Source organism: Oryzias melastigma, linkage group LG24 (genome assembly GCF_002922805.2).
Source record: "Oryzias melastigma strain HK-1 linkage group LG24, ASM292280v2, whole genome shotgun sequence".
Lineage (NCBI taxonomy): Eukaryota > Metazoa > Chordata > Actinopteri > Beloniformes > Adrianichthyidae > Oryzias > Oryzias melastigma.
Window position 1 is genome coordinate 4,570,484 of NC_050535.1, and position 17,558 is coordinate 4,588,041.

Genomic DNA, 17,558 nt, shown 5'->3' on the forward strand with positions numbered 1-17,558 from the left:
CCTTTAACATGTTAGTGTGCCGGAAATGTCAAGTTCTCTCTCAATGCTAAAATTTTTTTGCTAACAACTTCTAATGACCACACATTTCAATTGTCTCTCTTACTTTGTCATTGAAACAGAAGAACATTTCTAAAATATCTAAAGTATTCGTGAGATTGTCTTCCATTTGAGATGCTGGGTGTTGCTCACATGTGGTTTCCGACATTTTCAGAGTTAGCAGCATAAATGTTATTGCTAGCTATTCATTTATTCTTAATTTATTTTAAGAATATAAAACAATGTTTGAAGTTAACTAAATAATTTGTATCTAATTGGGGGAAAAAAGGAGAATTTGACATTAAAACATTAACTTCATCTCATAATCGTGTGATGCTATGTTCACACCAGGCTCGGAAATACGCATTTTTTAAGTTGCTTTCAATGAAAAGTCTGTGTAAACACATGCATATACGCAGTAGGGCGGCTGTGGCGCAGCGGTAGGGTGGTCATCCTCTGATTGGAAGGTCGCAGGTTCACTTCCCCGCCCATAAGTCGAAGTGTGCTTGGGCAAGACACTGAACACCTCCTGGCAATGGCAGGTTGGCGCCACTATTCGGCAGCGGAGCCACAGTGTGTAAATGGCACTGTGACTGTAAAGCGGCTTGGGCATTCAAAAAAAAGGTAGAAAAGCGCCATACGAGTATACGCCATTTACTATTCTAATCTCTTACATCCACATGTTGCTGAGTTTTAAGTCCATTTTAAGGCTTTAGGTACAAAACGCACACAAATCATGTTATAAAGTAAAATCTTTGACCAATCAGGAACTTGAATTTGGATTATGAATGATGCCTTTATTACTCCCTAGGAGGGGAAATTCATTCATTATGTTCATTTGTTCGCTGATGATTATGTAGTAATTTACGATCTAGTAAATGCAGTGTCTAAATCTGACAACTGTCAACATGTTTTACTTTCACATTTATATTGTATATCCAATAATAACTGTTGTCACTTATAGACATGCATGTTGAGAACAGTCTGACAGTCCATTCTCCTCCTTCCTGCTAGCTCTCCACTGCCTTACTTGGCTTTTATTATGTTCATTTTTTTCGCTGATGATGCTGTAATATTCTAAGATCTAGTTTCTAGTAAGATCTAGAAACTAGATCTTGTTTTTTGGAATTGTTGGCTATAAGACTAAAAGTTTCCTCACGACACAAATGTATTTGTTGACAATAGCCGTCATTTGGAAACTTTGAATTTTGATGTATAAATCGCGTCTTTTTCAAATCACCCAACTGAAAATCTGATCATAAAGGAGAATTTAGTTTGCGCCTGGCTGTAATTATATGATGCCAAGTTTGTCATATATTGAAATCTGGTTGTGAAAGAAAAATTGTGGAACAAGATTTGCATTGTTATGACAAGCCTCTTCCAACACATGCAGTACTATCAGGTATGCTAAAACCCTCATTCAGCGTGTTCTTGAATGCCTGGTGTGTACGTAGCATAAAGCCTTTATATATGCTTACATTTTTTTAAATCTTCAGCTTTTATCTAGTCGTATTCTTTTGTAACGATGTCTGCTAACACTTCTGCTGACGTGATTGATAAAGTGTCAGAACTGGAGGATTCTTCATGAAGTTTCATTTTTGCTTTCTAAATTGTTTTTTCTTGCTTGAAATTGTAACACAAATATAAGATTTTAGAGTTATGTTGTCCAGATATTTTTAGAATAAATCAGAAAAGTGGCCTACAAAATCTAGACAAAAAAGTAATGTCAAAATTGTTATTTCATTGTGTGCTTTCATCCAAAAATTTAGAAAAAAACCTTAAAAAAAGTCCCAAACAGACAAAAAAAGAAATGTTAATGAGAACAAATGAAAATATGGAAATTAAACACAACATCCTAAACAAATAAAAAAGCATTATTTTGATTATTTTACAACGTAAAATGTGGATGGATAAGACAAAACAAATGAACAACTACAGAAAAGAAGAGAATAAAGCAGTTCCCTACCAGACCTACCGTACTCTCTACGCCCCCCAGCTAAGCTACGGGTCCCTAAAATAAGGTGGGGAGGGGGAAAAAAGAAAACAAACCAAGAAAAATGAAAGGGTGACATTAAAGAAGAAAGAAAGAAAGGCATACTGAAAGAAAGAAGAAAATACAATTTGTGGCTCATGCTCTGTTAGAACTTGTGTGGATGCAAATAAGACAAACCTGCTGTTTTCTGTCACCTTTAAATGCATTGTAAAGCTATGACCCCCATTTCCACAAATATGACTTACTTGAAGTGCATCATTTTGACAGATTTTGGGAAAAATGCATAAAAACCAAAGAAAATTGGAAATCATTTTTTAAATTTTAATTTAGCAGAAATATGACTATACCTTTATTTATTATTGGCATTGAAAGAACAAAGACACCACTGGGGTAGAAAAAAGGTTTATATTCAAGCAGTGTTACAGGTTAAGAGGACATCCTTTTCCATCTGAAAAAAAAAAGAAAATAACTTTTGTCCCAAAAGCTGGACTTCACAGAGTTGGTACAATGTTGCATCAAACATGTAAAAACAAACAAAAAACAGAAACAATACAAAATATGGCGCATTAATACACAAAATATGGATCCATAGTTGAAATACCTGTAAATACCTTTCGTCTATTCTTTTTTCACAGTTTGCAAAATGTTTTCCTATTAAATATATATAATTTTGTATAGTATTACTACTATATAGAATTTAAGTTTGCTACATTGCAACTTCTTTGGGCTAAATTATGATATGCTATTAAAACATTACAATAAACTGTAGATTTTATACAAGCATAAATGTTTTCTCTAGAGAAAATTTATCATTTATAATCCTATTTTTATCTGAAAAGTTTATACTTCATTAATTTATGATTTTAGTCATTTAGTTTGATATTACTGTACCACATTTGCTTCCATTTATGTATAAATTCATATTCATGTTTGGGATTATTGTTTATTTCTTGGAAAAAAAATAATGTAAACAGTTACACAAATGGCTACTTATTTAATTTTGTTAAAGTTAGGAATACACAACAAATTGTCATTATTTTCATTAATCATTTATGTAACCATAAATTACATTTTACAGCTTAACTAGACAGCTGGCTGTCCTGATACAGTGTGTGGGTGTGTGTGTGTGTTTCCCTATGTATTCAAATCAAACATTTTCACTTATCTGTCTGGTAAACTTGTTCCAAAAGTCCTATAGAATGTTTAAATGTTCTGTGAATATGTGAACTGGACAGGTTGCACATTATAGCGATTGATATTTTGGCAATATGTATACATTTTTTTTAAGTTTTGAGATATATTTCATTTTTTATTAACAATTTAGCAAGTAGATTGCAAGTCCAGTAGTGAAGATAACATTTGGATACCATAAGTTTGTAAAACAAATTGTTGTATATTATATTTTGTGCATTTTTTGTTAAAAACAAATTTGGAGAGGAAAAAAAAAAAATCTCTGTAGTTCCAGTCTAAAGAAATGCTTGATCGATGAGAGTTACACTCATTTCAATGATATTCATCAAGGAGCGAAGACTTGCATAGAATGAATGAAGGACTACTTATGGGAGACATTGTGACTGGTCAGTTCACAGCACCTTTATATTGGTTACCATCCACCAAACAAGACGAAATGGCACATTGTATTAATGAATGCTACTCATAGAGTTAAAAAAGAGAAAGAGCACCGGCCTGATTGCACAATCGGAGTTAGCGAGGTTTCAAAATGACGGCTATTGTCAACAAATACATTTGTGTGGGTTTTTAGTTATGCCCTATGCTAGATCTGAAAATATTACATCATCATCAGCAAAAAAATGAACACAATAAGAGCCAAGTAGGGCAGTGGAGAACCAGAAGTCAGCTAGAGTTATGAGAAAATCTATTGAACAGACTATTGTTAACTTGCATGTCTATAAGTGACAACATTTGTCATCAAATATACAATATAAATGTGAAAATAAACCAGTTGTCAGTTACAGACACTACGTTTAGCCCTATTGGGTCATTTTGTCATAAATCGGCCCCCTGTCTCCCCCCCCCGGGCATCAGTGGGATTCATCACCTGAGTACTAGCACTTCCTGGGTCTCCACACTACACTTCCCAACAGCCGCTGATGTCACTACCAGAAGCCCCACAGCCATTTTACCTTTGCAATCCATCCTAGTATTATTTAGTAAGTCTTGTTTGTGCCACTCTACCTGCATCTCGTTTCTGACTTGATCTGCTGGTTCATTCGACCCTGCTTTCTCTTCGACTGATCGTTCGCCGCCTGTCCCGACCCTCGCCTGGGGCCTGACCACTCTGGTTGTTCTCTGATGCCCGTGTTTGACCTCTGCCTGCCTGACCCTGATTTTACTTTGTGGCCTTTTAGCTCCTGTTCTCCTATCTGTGCCAATAAAACCTGCTACACTTGGATCCACCCGTCTGCCCGTTTGTGACACATTTAATCAGATATTGTGTTCCAACAAACTCATTGCAATAGCATATTTAATGTGATTTGAAAAGACCATTCCAGATGGAAAGTTGTGGATTTGGATTTTGTCGGTATGTTTTTGAAGGTATTTTTTCCTAATTATTTAACAAAATAGAATATTGTGGGGTTATTTATGTTGTAAAAGTTGCAAAACTCACACAAAAGGCAACTTGGTTCCTGATTTTTAACAGGATGCCCAAAAAGTCAAATACCATCATGGCAACGCTCCATGGAATCAGACAATCATGTGACCAATGCTCAGTCTCTATGTTTAACTCTATGATGCTACTGCAGTCCCATAATCAAAGACACAAAAAAGCTTAAATGGGTGTATTAAAAATGAATAATGGCTTAATATTTCACAGTCGTCTGTCTTCCTTGGTTATTTTGTAAGAAATTAACCTATTGTTAGCCTGAAGCTGCAGAAATCATATTTTTTATCATTAATATACAGGTTTAAAAAATATATTGCAACCAGTAGAGTTGGACAGCAATTAAGCTTCTGTCGTCATATTATTCTTTGTACCAAAACCTCCTAAAGGCCAGATTTCGAAAGTATGTAGCATGCAATGATAAAATGATACTCCCTGTTTCAACTTTTTATTGTCAGAAATGCAAGTTATTTCTAAAAAGTTCCACATTTTAATCCAGATAGTGGTACAAAGAGGCGTTCCATTGTTTTTCTGCAGAAATGCTGTCAAACTTTCCAAGTTTTGTCGTTGGCAATCCATGTGCCTCAATCTAAGCTTTGGTTTTTTTGGACTAGTGGAAATGAATGGCAACAGCTAATGCACATCTGTTACTTTATTACTGGGATTAAATGAATATTTTTTGAAATGTAGCAAATGATTAAGGGCTGCAAACAAGCAAGGCTTGACAGAAGCCCAACCATGCCACTCACTAGTGAGGCGGTGTTAGTACATTCAGTGGTACTGTACTGCACCTCTAGGGATATTTCTAAGAGGTAGAGGCCCTTGGTGGCTCTGATTGTCTATTAATAGGGATTAGTATTTACTGTTATCTTAAGATAAACTTCCCTTGCCACCTATTAGAAAAAAAGTGGAAAATGGTAACCGTGGTAACTTTGAAACTCAAGTGATAATTTGCTAACTAAATCAAGTTCAATATACATTGAAGACTTTTCTCTCAAATAAATAAAACAAGTGTGAATGGTAAGATGCTGTGTAAAACAATTGAAAAACTACGGTCAGTGCAAAAAAAAAAAGCAAAACAAAAAAACACTACGACATTCTTTTACAAGATACTAGAAAACAAAGCCTTGAAAATAAATTTATAAAACAAAAAATGTGGGAATCTTTAGTAACCATTGCACAATAAAAAAAATGACTGGGTAAACAATTTCACTACAATTATCTCTTCCCCGACGTGGAAAATCAAAGACCAAACAAAATCATACTAAGTGTCCTCCCAAAGTACAATCGAGTTGAGAACCATGATTCCAAGTTTAATGCCTTTCACTTGTATCAGAACACAGTATTTTTTTTGTAACTGCAAACAGTACAAGTATTGAATATAGGATTCTCTATTTACAAAATGTTACATTTATATTTTTCCATATGTACAGATTTAGAAAATGAATAGAACTTGAGCAAGAGTGAATAGACTCCAGTAATGACATTTTCATGAAATCATCCCAGTGTTTTAGTCTCTGAAAACGGGTAAAATTGGCGTGTGAAGATGGTTTATGGTTGGAGGCATAGGCCCAATCCCACTTTTGCCCCCCTAGCCTTATTCCCCTGTATGTTGATGTTAGGAGTTTTTGGGGTTTAGCCAAAGGGTCATAATAGATAATAATTATACATTTCATGTATAGGGAAATACTTTAAATGTAAGACTCTTCAGATTTGTATTAATTGATAGGTTAATAGAAGTGAAGCCCTTAGGGTTCACTAAAGTGAACACTAATTACGTTAGTTGTGAGAAATGTCACAAGTAGAGAAATACTTGCAGGAAGGTAGAAAAGGACAAAGGACATTAAATTATTTTATTTTTTCGTTTTTTGTAGTTGACGAATACAAAAAAAGTCTGCAAGCAATGTAATAAAGGTTGAATATGAACTTGTGTACACAGTCATCTTATGTATTTTGAAGTAGATAATAGTAACAAGCCTTATGATAGTGACGGTTGTGTCTTTCTATTTCTCGGAATAGTTTTGGCCTCACACATTAACTTTTGAAACAAAGGGATAATAGATAAGGCAGGGGGTCAATGAAAAGTCAAATTGGACCTACAATCTAAGAGAATATAGGGACGATTTTACAGAACGTCCCTAAGAAGATGACCAGTTGACATTCTCGCTCCAGACTGCCTCGACTGGGTCTTTTCAAAACTGATGAGTAACAGATCTACAGATCTCGTAGTTTTCTTCTGAAATGCTGAGCCTTACAAACTTTCTATCTGAACCACCCTACTAAGAAATTTAATTTCTGGCATCTGTTCCTCAATTTTAGTCATTTATTTTAAAAACCACAGCTCATTGCCATAGATGAGGGTAGAAACTGGTAACTCAAGAGATTTGTCTTCTGAACACAATTTCTCTTCACCAAAACAGATAGTCCACATTACTCCACCAATTTGTTGGTCAATTTCATGTTTCTCCTGCTTGTCAACAGAGTACCCAGTTACTTAAACTGCTTAAAACTCACTGGATGGGATACTATCCTCTTTTTGTTTTTTTTCTTAGCTAAGAATTCTTACCCTAGTGTTGGAGGTGTTTCTCATTATCTCCTCTACTTCACATTCAGCAGCAAACTTCTTGTGGATTTGAGGAAATGAAATGGACAACACCGTCTGCATACAGCCAAAGTGGGATTTCAAGGCTCCCAAAGTCAAAGCTCTGTAAAAGTAATAACATACTTAAATTGACAAAGGGCAACCCTGCCAATGTCCAATTGTCACCAAATTACAAACAACTTTGTGAACCAAGGACCTGCTCTGTTAGAATATGAATCAAATGCCCCCCAACAATGGACCATCCCACACTCCCACAACTTTCAAAATCTCTCAAAGATTCTAATTCTTGCACAAGAGCTGGTTCAGAGTTCAACACTTAGGATGGAGCCCCAAGTGTTCCTCCTGAATCTGCAGTTCAACTATCAGCTAAATCAGGGATAGGAAACAGTAGTACTCAAGGGTGTCCGCATAATTTCCAAATATCCAAACCCTACTCATGACTGGTTACCTGGTTCAGGTGTGTACAGCCAATTAAAACATGCCAGAGCAGGGTATGTTGGAAAACCTGCAAGAATGCGCCCCGCGAAGCCTGGATTTGCCTATCCCTGAACTAGATTGTCTTTTCCTCTTCAGTACTGCAGCATATATTTGATCAGGGAGACTGATACATTTCTTTCCCTGTTAATTGAAGGGCACCCTCCATTTCCATTTACAAAATTGGGGAAACCCCACCACCCAACTCATCTAGTCTTTAGGCAGTGCCCCTAGGATCTCTGTGACGTTGTATGGACATGTCTGCCAAGACAGTCGTACAGCCATCGAAGGCCTGTGAAACTCAGAAAGGGTTTTGCCAACCAACGAAACCTTGCTCCAGAATATTTTCTTTTTTTAAAACCTCAGTGACCTCAACCTGTGTTCGATTTTTAGTAGTAAAACGTATATGATGGACCTTTTTATTATTTAGAACAGAGGTGTCCAAAGTCAGTCCTGGAGGGCCGGCCTCCTGCTGTTTTCCAGAAGCCTTGCCTTTTCTGCTGCTGATTACCTTGATCAGGCGTGTTTGGCCAAAAAGGAGCTTCAAAGGCAGGTTGGTTGGAAAACATGTAGGAAACTGGCCCACAAGGACTGACTTTGAACACCCTTGATCTAGAACAATACTTGCTACAAAATCAAAGAAGGCTGTGGTAAAGGAATGCTTTGAGTAAGAACTAAAAATGTAATTATAATAATATATTCTTGAATAATATATTCATTTTTAATGCATTTACTACAAAACTAGGGTTTATAAAGTTATTCACAGTATTTTTTTCAGTATATGTAGGTGCTTCTTTTGTTTCTACATAATGAGAAACTGGAATGAACATTAGCTATTTGTGTGCAGTAACAGATAACATGTGCCTCCCTGCACATTGGCTGATTGATATTTCTGTTTTCCAATCGTGCTTACTTTTCACAGATTTGCGTCCCCTTAAGGGTGAATATTGAAAACTGTCGGATGGTTGATGGCACACATTTGGCACTTGAGGATCTGAAAGTCAGACACATTCTCTCTCACATTCTTTAGTCACAATTTTTGTATGTAAACCGAAATGACTTTTTCATTCCACAGCAAAGAAAGACAATTAATTAAAAAAAAAAGTAAGAGAACAATATGGTTATCTGTTCAAGAGATGACAAGTCTTGTGTTTTCATAAAGTAAAGGGACATAGAGCAACATCATTGCCAGCTCTAACCTGACTCATCTCATTTTACAGTGTCCAGAAATGCTAATGATTAGAATGACATAGACAAATACGACATGGGTCCACTGGTGTACTTTCTGCTCCACAATTCTAGACTTGCACTACGATGACCACTTGTGTCTGGTTGCTTATGAACCTTTTGTTTTTTGTTGAGATCCCATGGGAAGTCTTCAATTGGTAGTGGGCTGGCAGGACTGCCCGAGCCCTCTGGGGTACTCTCAGGAGTTCCTTCAATTATTTCAATCCGAGGCGGTTCCATTAGATCCAGGATGCTAAAGGATGCTGGCTCTGGTTGGCACATGACGGACTTGTCTTCTGTGTGGTGTCGAATAGACCAACTTGAGCCCGCTTGGATTCCTATGGACACTCTGTCATCCGTTTGTGTGGTGCTGTCACTACAAGGCTCTCGGCACAAAGTCCACATGTTGTAGCACTGAGTGAAGTTGAAGAAGTTGCTGTTGAAAGTTTTTAGCTCCCCACAGACATCTCTGCGCAACTCTGCAAGCTCATAGCGCATTGCTGAGATTTCATCCTTCCATTGCAGGTTGAAGGCGGCTACCATATTTGCAGACTCCTTGAAGGCCTGAATGGCCTGAGGAACCGGTGGTTCGGATGTAGCTATCGGGCTCCTATACGACGGTGGGGTTGCCGGCGGCACGGAAATGGCTGTTACAGTGGAGCCTGTACTATGATGGCTACGGGCGGCAGCCGTTTCTCTTTCCAGTCTCTCAAGCTCCACATAGGCAGAGGAGCTAGCACCATCATCGTCCTCAATCATGTCGTCATTTAGCAAGGACGTGGCGTCCACAACATCATATCCCTCTGGAAAAAACATGAGTGTGCAAACAGAAGGACAATCATGGTGAAAGAAACAGCTGGAGAGTGATTTTTGTTTGTGAACTACACAACAAACAAACATACAACATGTACTGTAGGCTTTCCACCATGTTTTTACACTGCCTTCTCAAACTTCTCGAGGCTTCTTTTCATCTTTTCACTGCACAGCACGACAAATAGCCAAAACTACACAGTATGTGAATTAATTATAATCAAATTCTCAGGTCAAAAATACTTAAGAGTCATTTTTAATCATCTTGTTGATTTTAATCTTATGCCGCTTTGTGCAAATGGAAAGATGTAAAGGAAGGGGGGAGGGGGAGGCACAGGGCTAAGAAGCAGATATGAACCCTATTGAACATAGTAAGTTGAGAGTGGTTGATAAGACGATGTGAAGTAGTATGCGAGCTAGCCCCTCCACCTTGGGGGTTTCATCAGAAAGAGGCTGCAATCCCACAGTCAAAGACAGCTGACAAACTCAAAGCCAATGGTTAGACTTTGCCCCTCGTGGCATTTTTAAAAAAAGCCAAATTTCCACAAAAAAAAAAAAAAAGAAAATAAGTCACACATGTACAGCAAGCATATGCTGCTTTGACAAATGGTTGGAGACAGTGGCAGTACCATGACATTCAGTGCTATTTTATGGTTTTGACATATAAAAAAAACATCTTCCAAAAGTTTTGAAGTACATTTCTCAAACTTACAATATGGTCTAAAACACGTAAAATAGAAACACGGCAAACAACTCACAAAAGCCAGCATCACATTAATCACTTGAATCAAGTCAGTAGTTTAAAAGTCAATTTTGAGGTTTTATGAGTTGTTTGAAACCATTTTTGCTACTTTAAATAAAATTAGTAAATGCTTCTACAATTTCTATGTTTAAGCTGTAACTATTGTTCTTACTGAGAAGGCAGTGCAAAAACACACATATACATAGATATGTATGCATGTCGACATTAAAATACCTGTAACAATCATCACTGTTGCCTCCAGCTGTTCTTTCCCCCTGGTTATTCTTCAAGAGATGGTTGGTCAAATGGAGAGGGGTTTGCTGCTCGTCTGCCCTATGGAGCATCATGGGATCCCTTCCCCACTCAAGGGGCTCACTAACCTCAGGGTTTGGATTCGTAAACTACTTTTTGTTTTGAACTAGTCCTAAAGACTTGTATCATTCCAATGTAGTTTTCATAGATGGTCTCTTACTTCTACTGTTTCCTAGGAACAGGGAACAAGTGCTATGTTGCATGGAACTACTACCAAAATAACTAACTTTTGAACTTTGAACAACACAACTTCAAAAAACTTTGTATGCTCAATTGGTAACCCCTTAATCCCATTTGTGTGGGTCACAGATGATAGATTTTTAAGCCGATGGCAAAGTGAAAATAGTTCAGCCAATAAGACGGTGGGATTGGAGAGCACTCCTTTCTCCTCAGTATTCGTTAAACACAAATATTCCCAATAAAAGACCCAACTGAAGGTTAAAGCATTCCAAAGATCCTAAATGTTTGCAATATAGAAAATAGAACAAAAGTAACTGAAAATTTCAGGTAATAATTACACACAAATGAAGCACTGGAAATTGTTTCAATAGGGTTCATAGCTTTACTCTTGCAGGCAAACACTGAATACACTTTATTTAAAGTTGATGCAAAAACTGCTTGCACAAAGCATGAATTTGTGAGTTAAAATCATATTGTTTGCACTGTGTCACACAAAATCTGTGTGCAAAAAAAAAAGATTTTTGATTAACTTTTATTAAAAAACAGACCCGTAATAGTGAATAAAAGGAGAGGTAGGTACCTGAAATTGAATTTGGCTACCACAGCAAATTTCATGTAACACAATACATCAATAATTTTAAAAACTGAAAGTCATGTAAACTTTCAGATAAGCAAATAGTGGCATGATCTTTTGTGCAACCAGCATTTGTGTAAATGTGTTTTTTAGTCTCTAGAGCTTGTCGACTTACCTTATATCACAATTAATTAATCAATTTGTGTTTTAGAGTGACATTAAAGTCAGTTACCAAGTGTGTGATGACATGTAAAACAAAGCAGGGTTTGGACCAGTTCCAGATGTCACCTCTCCCTACTTAATTTTTTGCAACACACATAAAACAACACAGTTTAACATGCTTAGAGCAGTAACTGTTTATTCTTAGGCATGCCATGTTAGTAAGGATGTGTTTCAATGACGTGTACTGTAAATGTGAGTTTTACGTATTTAATTATAACCACCCTAACCTTGGTTAGCTTCAACAACAAAAGTAATTGCCCCAAAGCTCGGCTAATTAACAAACCATGCAAAGTCACAGACAAGCATCTTGTTTCTAGTGTGCAGAAGCAAAGAATGAACACACACGAGAATAAACTGAAAAATGGCATCCCTGAATATCAAGGCTTCCCCACTGTACATATGTAGGCATGTTAGGTTTCTTAATATGTACAAGACGTATGAGGATGTGTAATCTGATCCCTCTATTTTTTATTTTTTTTTTGGGGGGGGGTTGTTGTTTTACCTGTTGTGGATCTGAGAGTTGAAGTGACAGTGGAGGATGTCATTGAAGGCAAGCAGTCATCATCCTGGGAATAACCAGCCTGAATTGCACGGAGGTAACTGTGGCTTCGTGTGCGGAACGAACCAGGCAGGTCCAAGGCCTCCATAGCCTGGGATTCTACTTCACTAAAAACGGACTCGCAAACTGACTCAAACTGGCCATTGATCTCAGTCTCACTCACCTGAGAGACAAAAACAGGAATAGCAGTCCTTAATTTTTCCTCTTCCTTTCTCTTTCTCACTTTGATTCTTCCCCTTTGTACAGCAAATATGAAGGAGTGTTAGCATAAGGAAACGGCAGCATCAAACGTGACCTTAAACTGAATGTCAGATCAAATTAAGAAAATGCAGATGACATTGACAAACAATAATAAAAAAAGAATGGTGCCTTCTTTTGTATAACTCATTTTAATACCCCGTCCGCCCGCCCACTTCACCGTCACCACCAACTATCAGAAACCCCCCCCCCCCCCGCATGCATTAGAATTGAGTCTCTTGTAGGTCTAGCACAGGGGTCTGCAACCTGCGTCTCCAGATCCACATGTGGCTCTTTCATCTCTCCATGGTGGCTCCTCGGCCAAACATAAACTAACTCATGGAGACTGCTGACCCAGCCTTGTCGACCCTCAGAGTCAGCAGCTCTCTGCTAATGGCTGCCTTAATCAAAAATACTTAAAGAAAACAAATAAACAAAGCCTGCAAACTAAGACTACCAAGGTCCAAACTAAAATAACAAAACCCAGTAGTTTAAGACTGCTGAGGACAAACAGGGGAAAAGAACACAAATAAATAAATAAAAGAAAATAGCAATTTTTAAGTAAGGATTACTTTATTAGCATTTATTTAATTTAGATTAGTTACATTTATAAATCGATGGCTGACGTCCACATAGATGATAAACTATGTAGGTTTTTACATCCCTGTTGACCTGAAGACGTTTTGTTTGTTCAACGTTACCTCCAGAAAAACAGATTTTATATGCAGAGCTCAACTTTGGTAAAAAGTTTGATCTTTTATGAGTTAAAATCACATATTATCTCATGCTGCACAACATTGGTTACTAGCTGCCCAGAGCTGCACTGAGATGATCCTGTTTGGCACAGAGCATCTTTCATTTTGAAAAGTTATTTGAGGGTCTATCAAAAAAAAAATCACATTTTGAGAGATGCTAGTTTCCTTTCATATTTCTGCTTTTGTTAATGCCAAAAAATATGCTTAATTCATATTTATTATTAAAAAACAGAAGGTCATGAAAGGAAATTTAAATTTCCTACAGGCTAAAGTAAGAGCTGTTTTCGAGCCCAAAATAGCTCTTTTACTGTTAAAGGTTGCGACCCCTGGTCTAGCAAATGCTACATATAGTGCCAAATTGAGCCTCTTTCTTTCTATGTATTATTTCAAAACAATTAAAAAGATCACCAAAGGATAAGGTTGATTGTACTACCGCTTCTTAGTGCAATCAGCTTTGCTGCTGGCATTTATAGATCTTCACACTGCAGAAGTCACTTCCTTAGTCACCACCAAGCTCCAAAACAGACTTTCATAAGTCACCCAGTTGATTCACAGCAAGGTAATAATAAGCAACATACCTGAAAAGGCTGAAGTTTATTACTTAGACACTATACAATTGCTTAAATCTTTACATTGGTGCACTGGTGATTTGGGTACAAATATGTGGGGAGAAAGAGCCTGTTATACAGCGTTATTTATTAGTCAAAACTCCACGCAGAAATAAGACATCTTCGCGTAGATTCCTCATGGATAATTCAGCCCCCCACGCGTGCTTCTTTGCTCCTGCGCACTCGTGTTTAATCCTCCTGCGAGCAGAAAAAGTCCTTGCGCGCAAGAAACTGTCTACTTCCGCGCATGTGAGCTGGTCCATCTAGCACGAGTGATAAATGTGCGCTAACAGCATCTCAGTGGCCGCGCGTCATTTTGTCATTTGCGCTCGCGGAGAAACTCTGCGGAAAACTGGAAAATTACTAGTGACATTTGGGGGCGGAAACAGAGGGCTGCGTTGGCTTTCTTCTGATTGGTCTATTTAAAAAAAAACAACTTCAAACTGCAAGTTATATATTGAATCTTCACTGTTTTAATATAGTTTATCAATGAAGATGTTTGAGAAGTTATTAAATACACAGCACATTTAGTGTGTGCTTTTAAATGCTGTTAGCCAGTGGTGAATCTTTCTGACAGCTTGTTTACCAGTAAACTATATTAAAACAGTGAAAATAAAAAGATGTAATAAATGAATTACATTGTTTTTTAACAAGACCAATCAGAAGAAAGCCAACACGGCCCTCTGTCTCCGCCCCCAATTATCAAAAGTAATTTTTCAGTTCAGAGCAGAAAGTTTTTCTGCGAGCACGTCCGGAGCCGGGCTGCACGGTGGCGCAGTGGTTAGCGCTCTCGCCTCACAGCGAGAAGGCCCCGGTTCGACTCCCGGCTGGGACCTTTCTGTGTGGAGTTTGCATGTTCTCCCCGTGCATGCGTGGGTTTTCACCGGGGACTCCGGCTTCCTCCCACCGTCCAAAAACATGCTTCATAGGTGAATTGGTGACTCTAAATTGCCCCTAGGAGTGAATGTGTGAGTGACTGGGTGTGTGATTGAGGCCCTGCGACAGACTGGCGACCTGTCCAGGGTGTACCCCGCCTTCGCCCATCAGTAGCCGGGATAGGCTCCGGCACCCCCGTGACCCCGAAAGGGAAGAAGCGGCCAAGAAGATGGATGGATGGACGTCCGGAGCCCACACAAGTGCATATGACAAAACGTCGTGCGTTTTGTCATATGAGAGCCTGCTGGCGCACATGCATCATTTGTGGCCAGGGGACCAGCTCACGTACGTGAAGGTAGACAGTTTCTCATGCCCGATGACTTTTTCTCCTCCCAGGAGGATGAAACACGAGGACGCAGGAGCTGAGAAGCTTGCGCGGGGGTTTGAATTATCGGCGAGGAATGTCTTATTTTTGTGTGGAGTTTTGACAGATAAATAAATAAATAACGCCATACTGTTACCTGCTTATTTTGGCAGCATTTTTCAATATCGTGTATTAACAATTTTTACCAACAAAAAGATGAAAAAAAAAATACTCATCATTTGTGTATCGTACTATACCCTGGAGTAAGCAAAAAGACCTAAGAAAACCGGTCTCCTGCCTAGAAGTCTATGGCTGATTAAAAAATTAACACTTATTCCTATGATGTTAAAATAGCCAACTGTGGTCACATTTTTGTTTACTACGTTCCTTTGTTCACAATAAAAGCTACACGTTGGTCTGCCTTTTTCTCACTATCCTGCAAAGCCTTAGGGTAGGATTGCCTCATTCTACCTAATTTCTGCCTCTTTGACTCCCCTCATTTTTTATTTGGCTCCTCGCACTTTAGGCTACATGACAAGGGAGTTGACCTAACATCAAGGGAGAGAAAAAAAAAAAAGAAGAAAGCAACGTCTAACCTGCATAACAATCACACACAATAACTGCTTCTAAGAAATCACTCCACAAAGTCAAATGCATGTTCCGTCATTGTGATGCTTTTTCAGACTCACCTGGCTGACGCAGCTAGCCTGGCTGAGGGTGCTGACGGCGCGCATGTAGCTCTGATTGCGAGATCGGAAAGGCGGAGGATGAAAGGAGGTGGCAGGATTCAGCGTGACACTTGGGTGGGATCGCATATCTCTCGTTTGCAAGTGATAACCCTGGCTAAACAAGGACAAGGAGAAAGAACGAAGCACAGTTTCACTCATCAAGGTAGCAAATAGAACCTCACTGAATTTGACATTGCTACTTCTTATCATGCACATTATGACTTGTCATTAGTTGTTATTTGGCAGGTTCTAGATGGATATACAGTGGGACAATAAGTATTTGGCATTGGTCAGTCCCTTAAGTCTATTGTTGAGGTGATAGACCACTAAAAGCTGTAATTGTCCTCTTAGGCTTCCCCGCAAATTCTCATCCCTTCTCGAACGTATGAAGTTTTTACCAGCTTCCAACATTTTTAATCGGTAAAGAAGTAGAAGTAAGTGTCAGATTGAAGTAAGTTGAGAGATTTTAACTTATGCTGACATCTTGTCAAAGACCCTTCCGTCATTGTTGGGTAAATTCAATCGCAGCAATATTTGATATCCGAGCCTGTTTATTTCTTGATTAATGCATAAAAACCAAACATTAATTTAAAAATATAGATGTATGTACAGTACATATGAACACCAGGGGAACCAGATGGTTCTTAACTTGCACCATTTTTCACAGTTTATACTTTCTTGTAATCACATACCTCACAGATACATCCTTATTTACATAACTTATTACAGACCTATACTTTTTCTATAAAGAGTAGTAATTGAATTATTTGAAAACAAATAGAAGAACAAATAATTAGACCATATCCTGCTATACATGTTTCTTTGTACAGCCCACTTACCTTTGAGAGTCTAAATGGGGTCTCTGCATTGCTGATTTGAGGACAAGGGCATCAGGGCGAACAGTTTTTGAGACAGGGGACATCTTCGGACTGGTGTCAGAGTCCCCACTTTCATCGTCCACCTCTCCCATAGCTTTGACGTAGCTACTACTCCGCATGCGCCTGCATGGGATCTCCTCGTCTTTTTCACCAGGATATCCTCCCCAGTCATCCTGGGGCACCTGTTGGTGGTGAGATCCGATTGATAAATGTTTAATGTCAAGTTTAATGAAGTTTTATTTGTTAATTGTGTGGTGTATTTGCTACACATGCTAATGTTGTGATTAGTGAAGGGAGACTATTAAAATGTTAATAGTGTTCCCTCATTTAGACATTCTATAAATAGTAGGATTACACATGTTTAAGTCAGTAAAACCCCTATTTAATACACTTTTCTCTGACAGACATGAACTTTTTCACACTTTTCTTTCTTTTTTAAACTCTCAAAGCTCAAACTTTTATAGAAAAATAACTTCAGTATTGAAGAATGGAAATAAAAGATCTGATCCCAATCACAGATTTATTTAAATTCCATAAACTGAACGGATTCTGTACAGGAAAAACATCTTGAAAGACATTGATTGACAAGGTCAACAGCCAATTAGAATGTAGATTAAAAGCAAGCAAAATTGAACTACATTTTTTTTTAAAACAGTGAGACCATGAAAGGTGAACTGATATAGTGAAGGAATGCTATATTAATAATTTAAGGCTGGCTTAATATTTTGTTATCATGGATATTATTTGTCTTTTTTGTA

General features: G+C 38.0%; 1 protein-coding gene across 8 annotated transcripts in view; it reads right to left on the reverse strand.

Moving 5' to 3' along the window:
* Positions 1–17,558, reverse strand: part of LOC112157713 (disks large-associated protein 2) — a 92,908-nt gene that overhangs the window by 19,910 nt on the left and 55,440 nt on the right. For 4 of the 8 annotated variants that reach the window (XM_024290624.2, XM_024290619.2, XM_024290622.2 and 1 more), the window contains 4 exons: positions 16,762–16,982; positions 15,884–16,037; positions 12,298–12,517; positions 2,003–2,047 (listed from right to left, as the gene is read on the reverse strand). In XM_024290624.2, the coding sequence (XP_024146392.1) occupies positions 2,003–2,047; positions 12,298–12,517; positions 15,884–16,037; positions 16,762–16,982 (640 nt within the window). Of the gene's footprint in view, positions 1–2,002; positions 2,048–2,415; positions 9,759–12,297; positions 12,591–15,883; positions 16,038–16,761; positions 16,983–17,558 lie in introns of those variants that run through there. The other 4 variants (XM_024290627.2, XM_024290626.2, XM_024290628.2 and 1 more) reach the window with 3 other exon arrangements.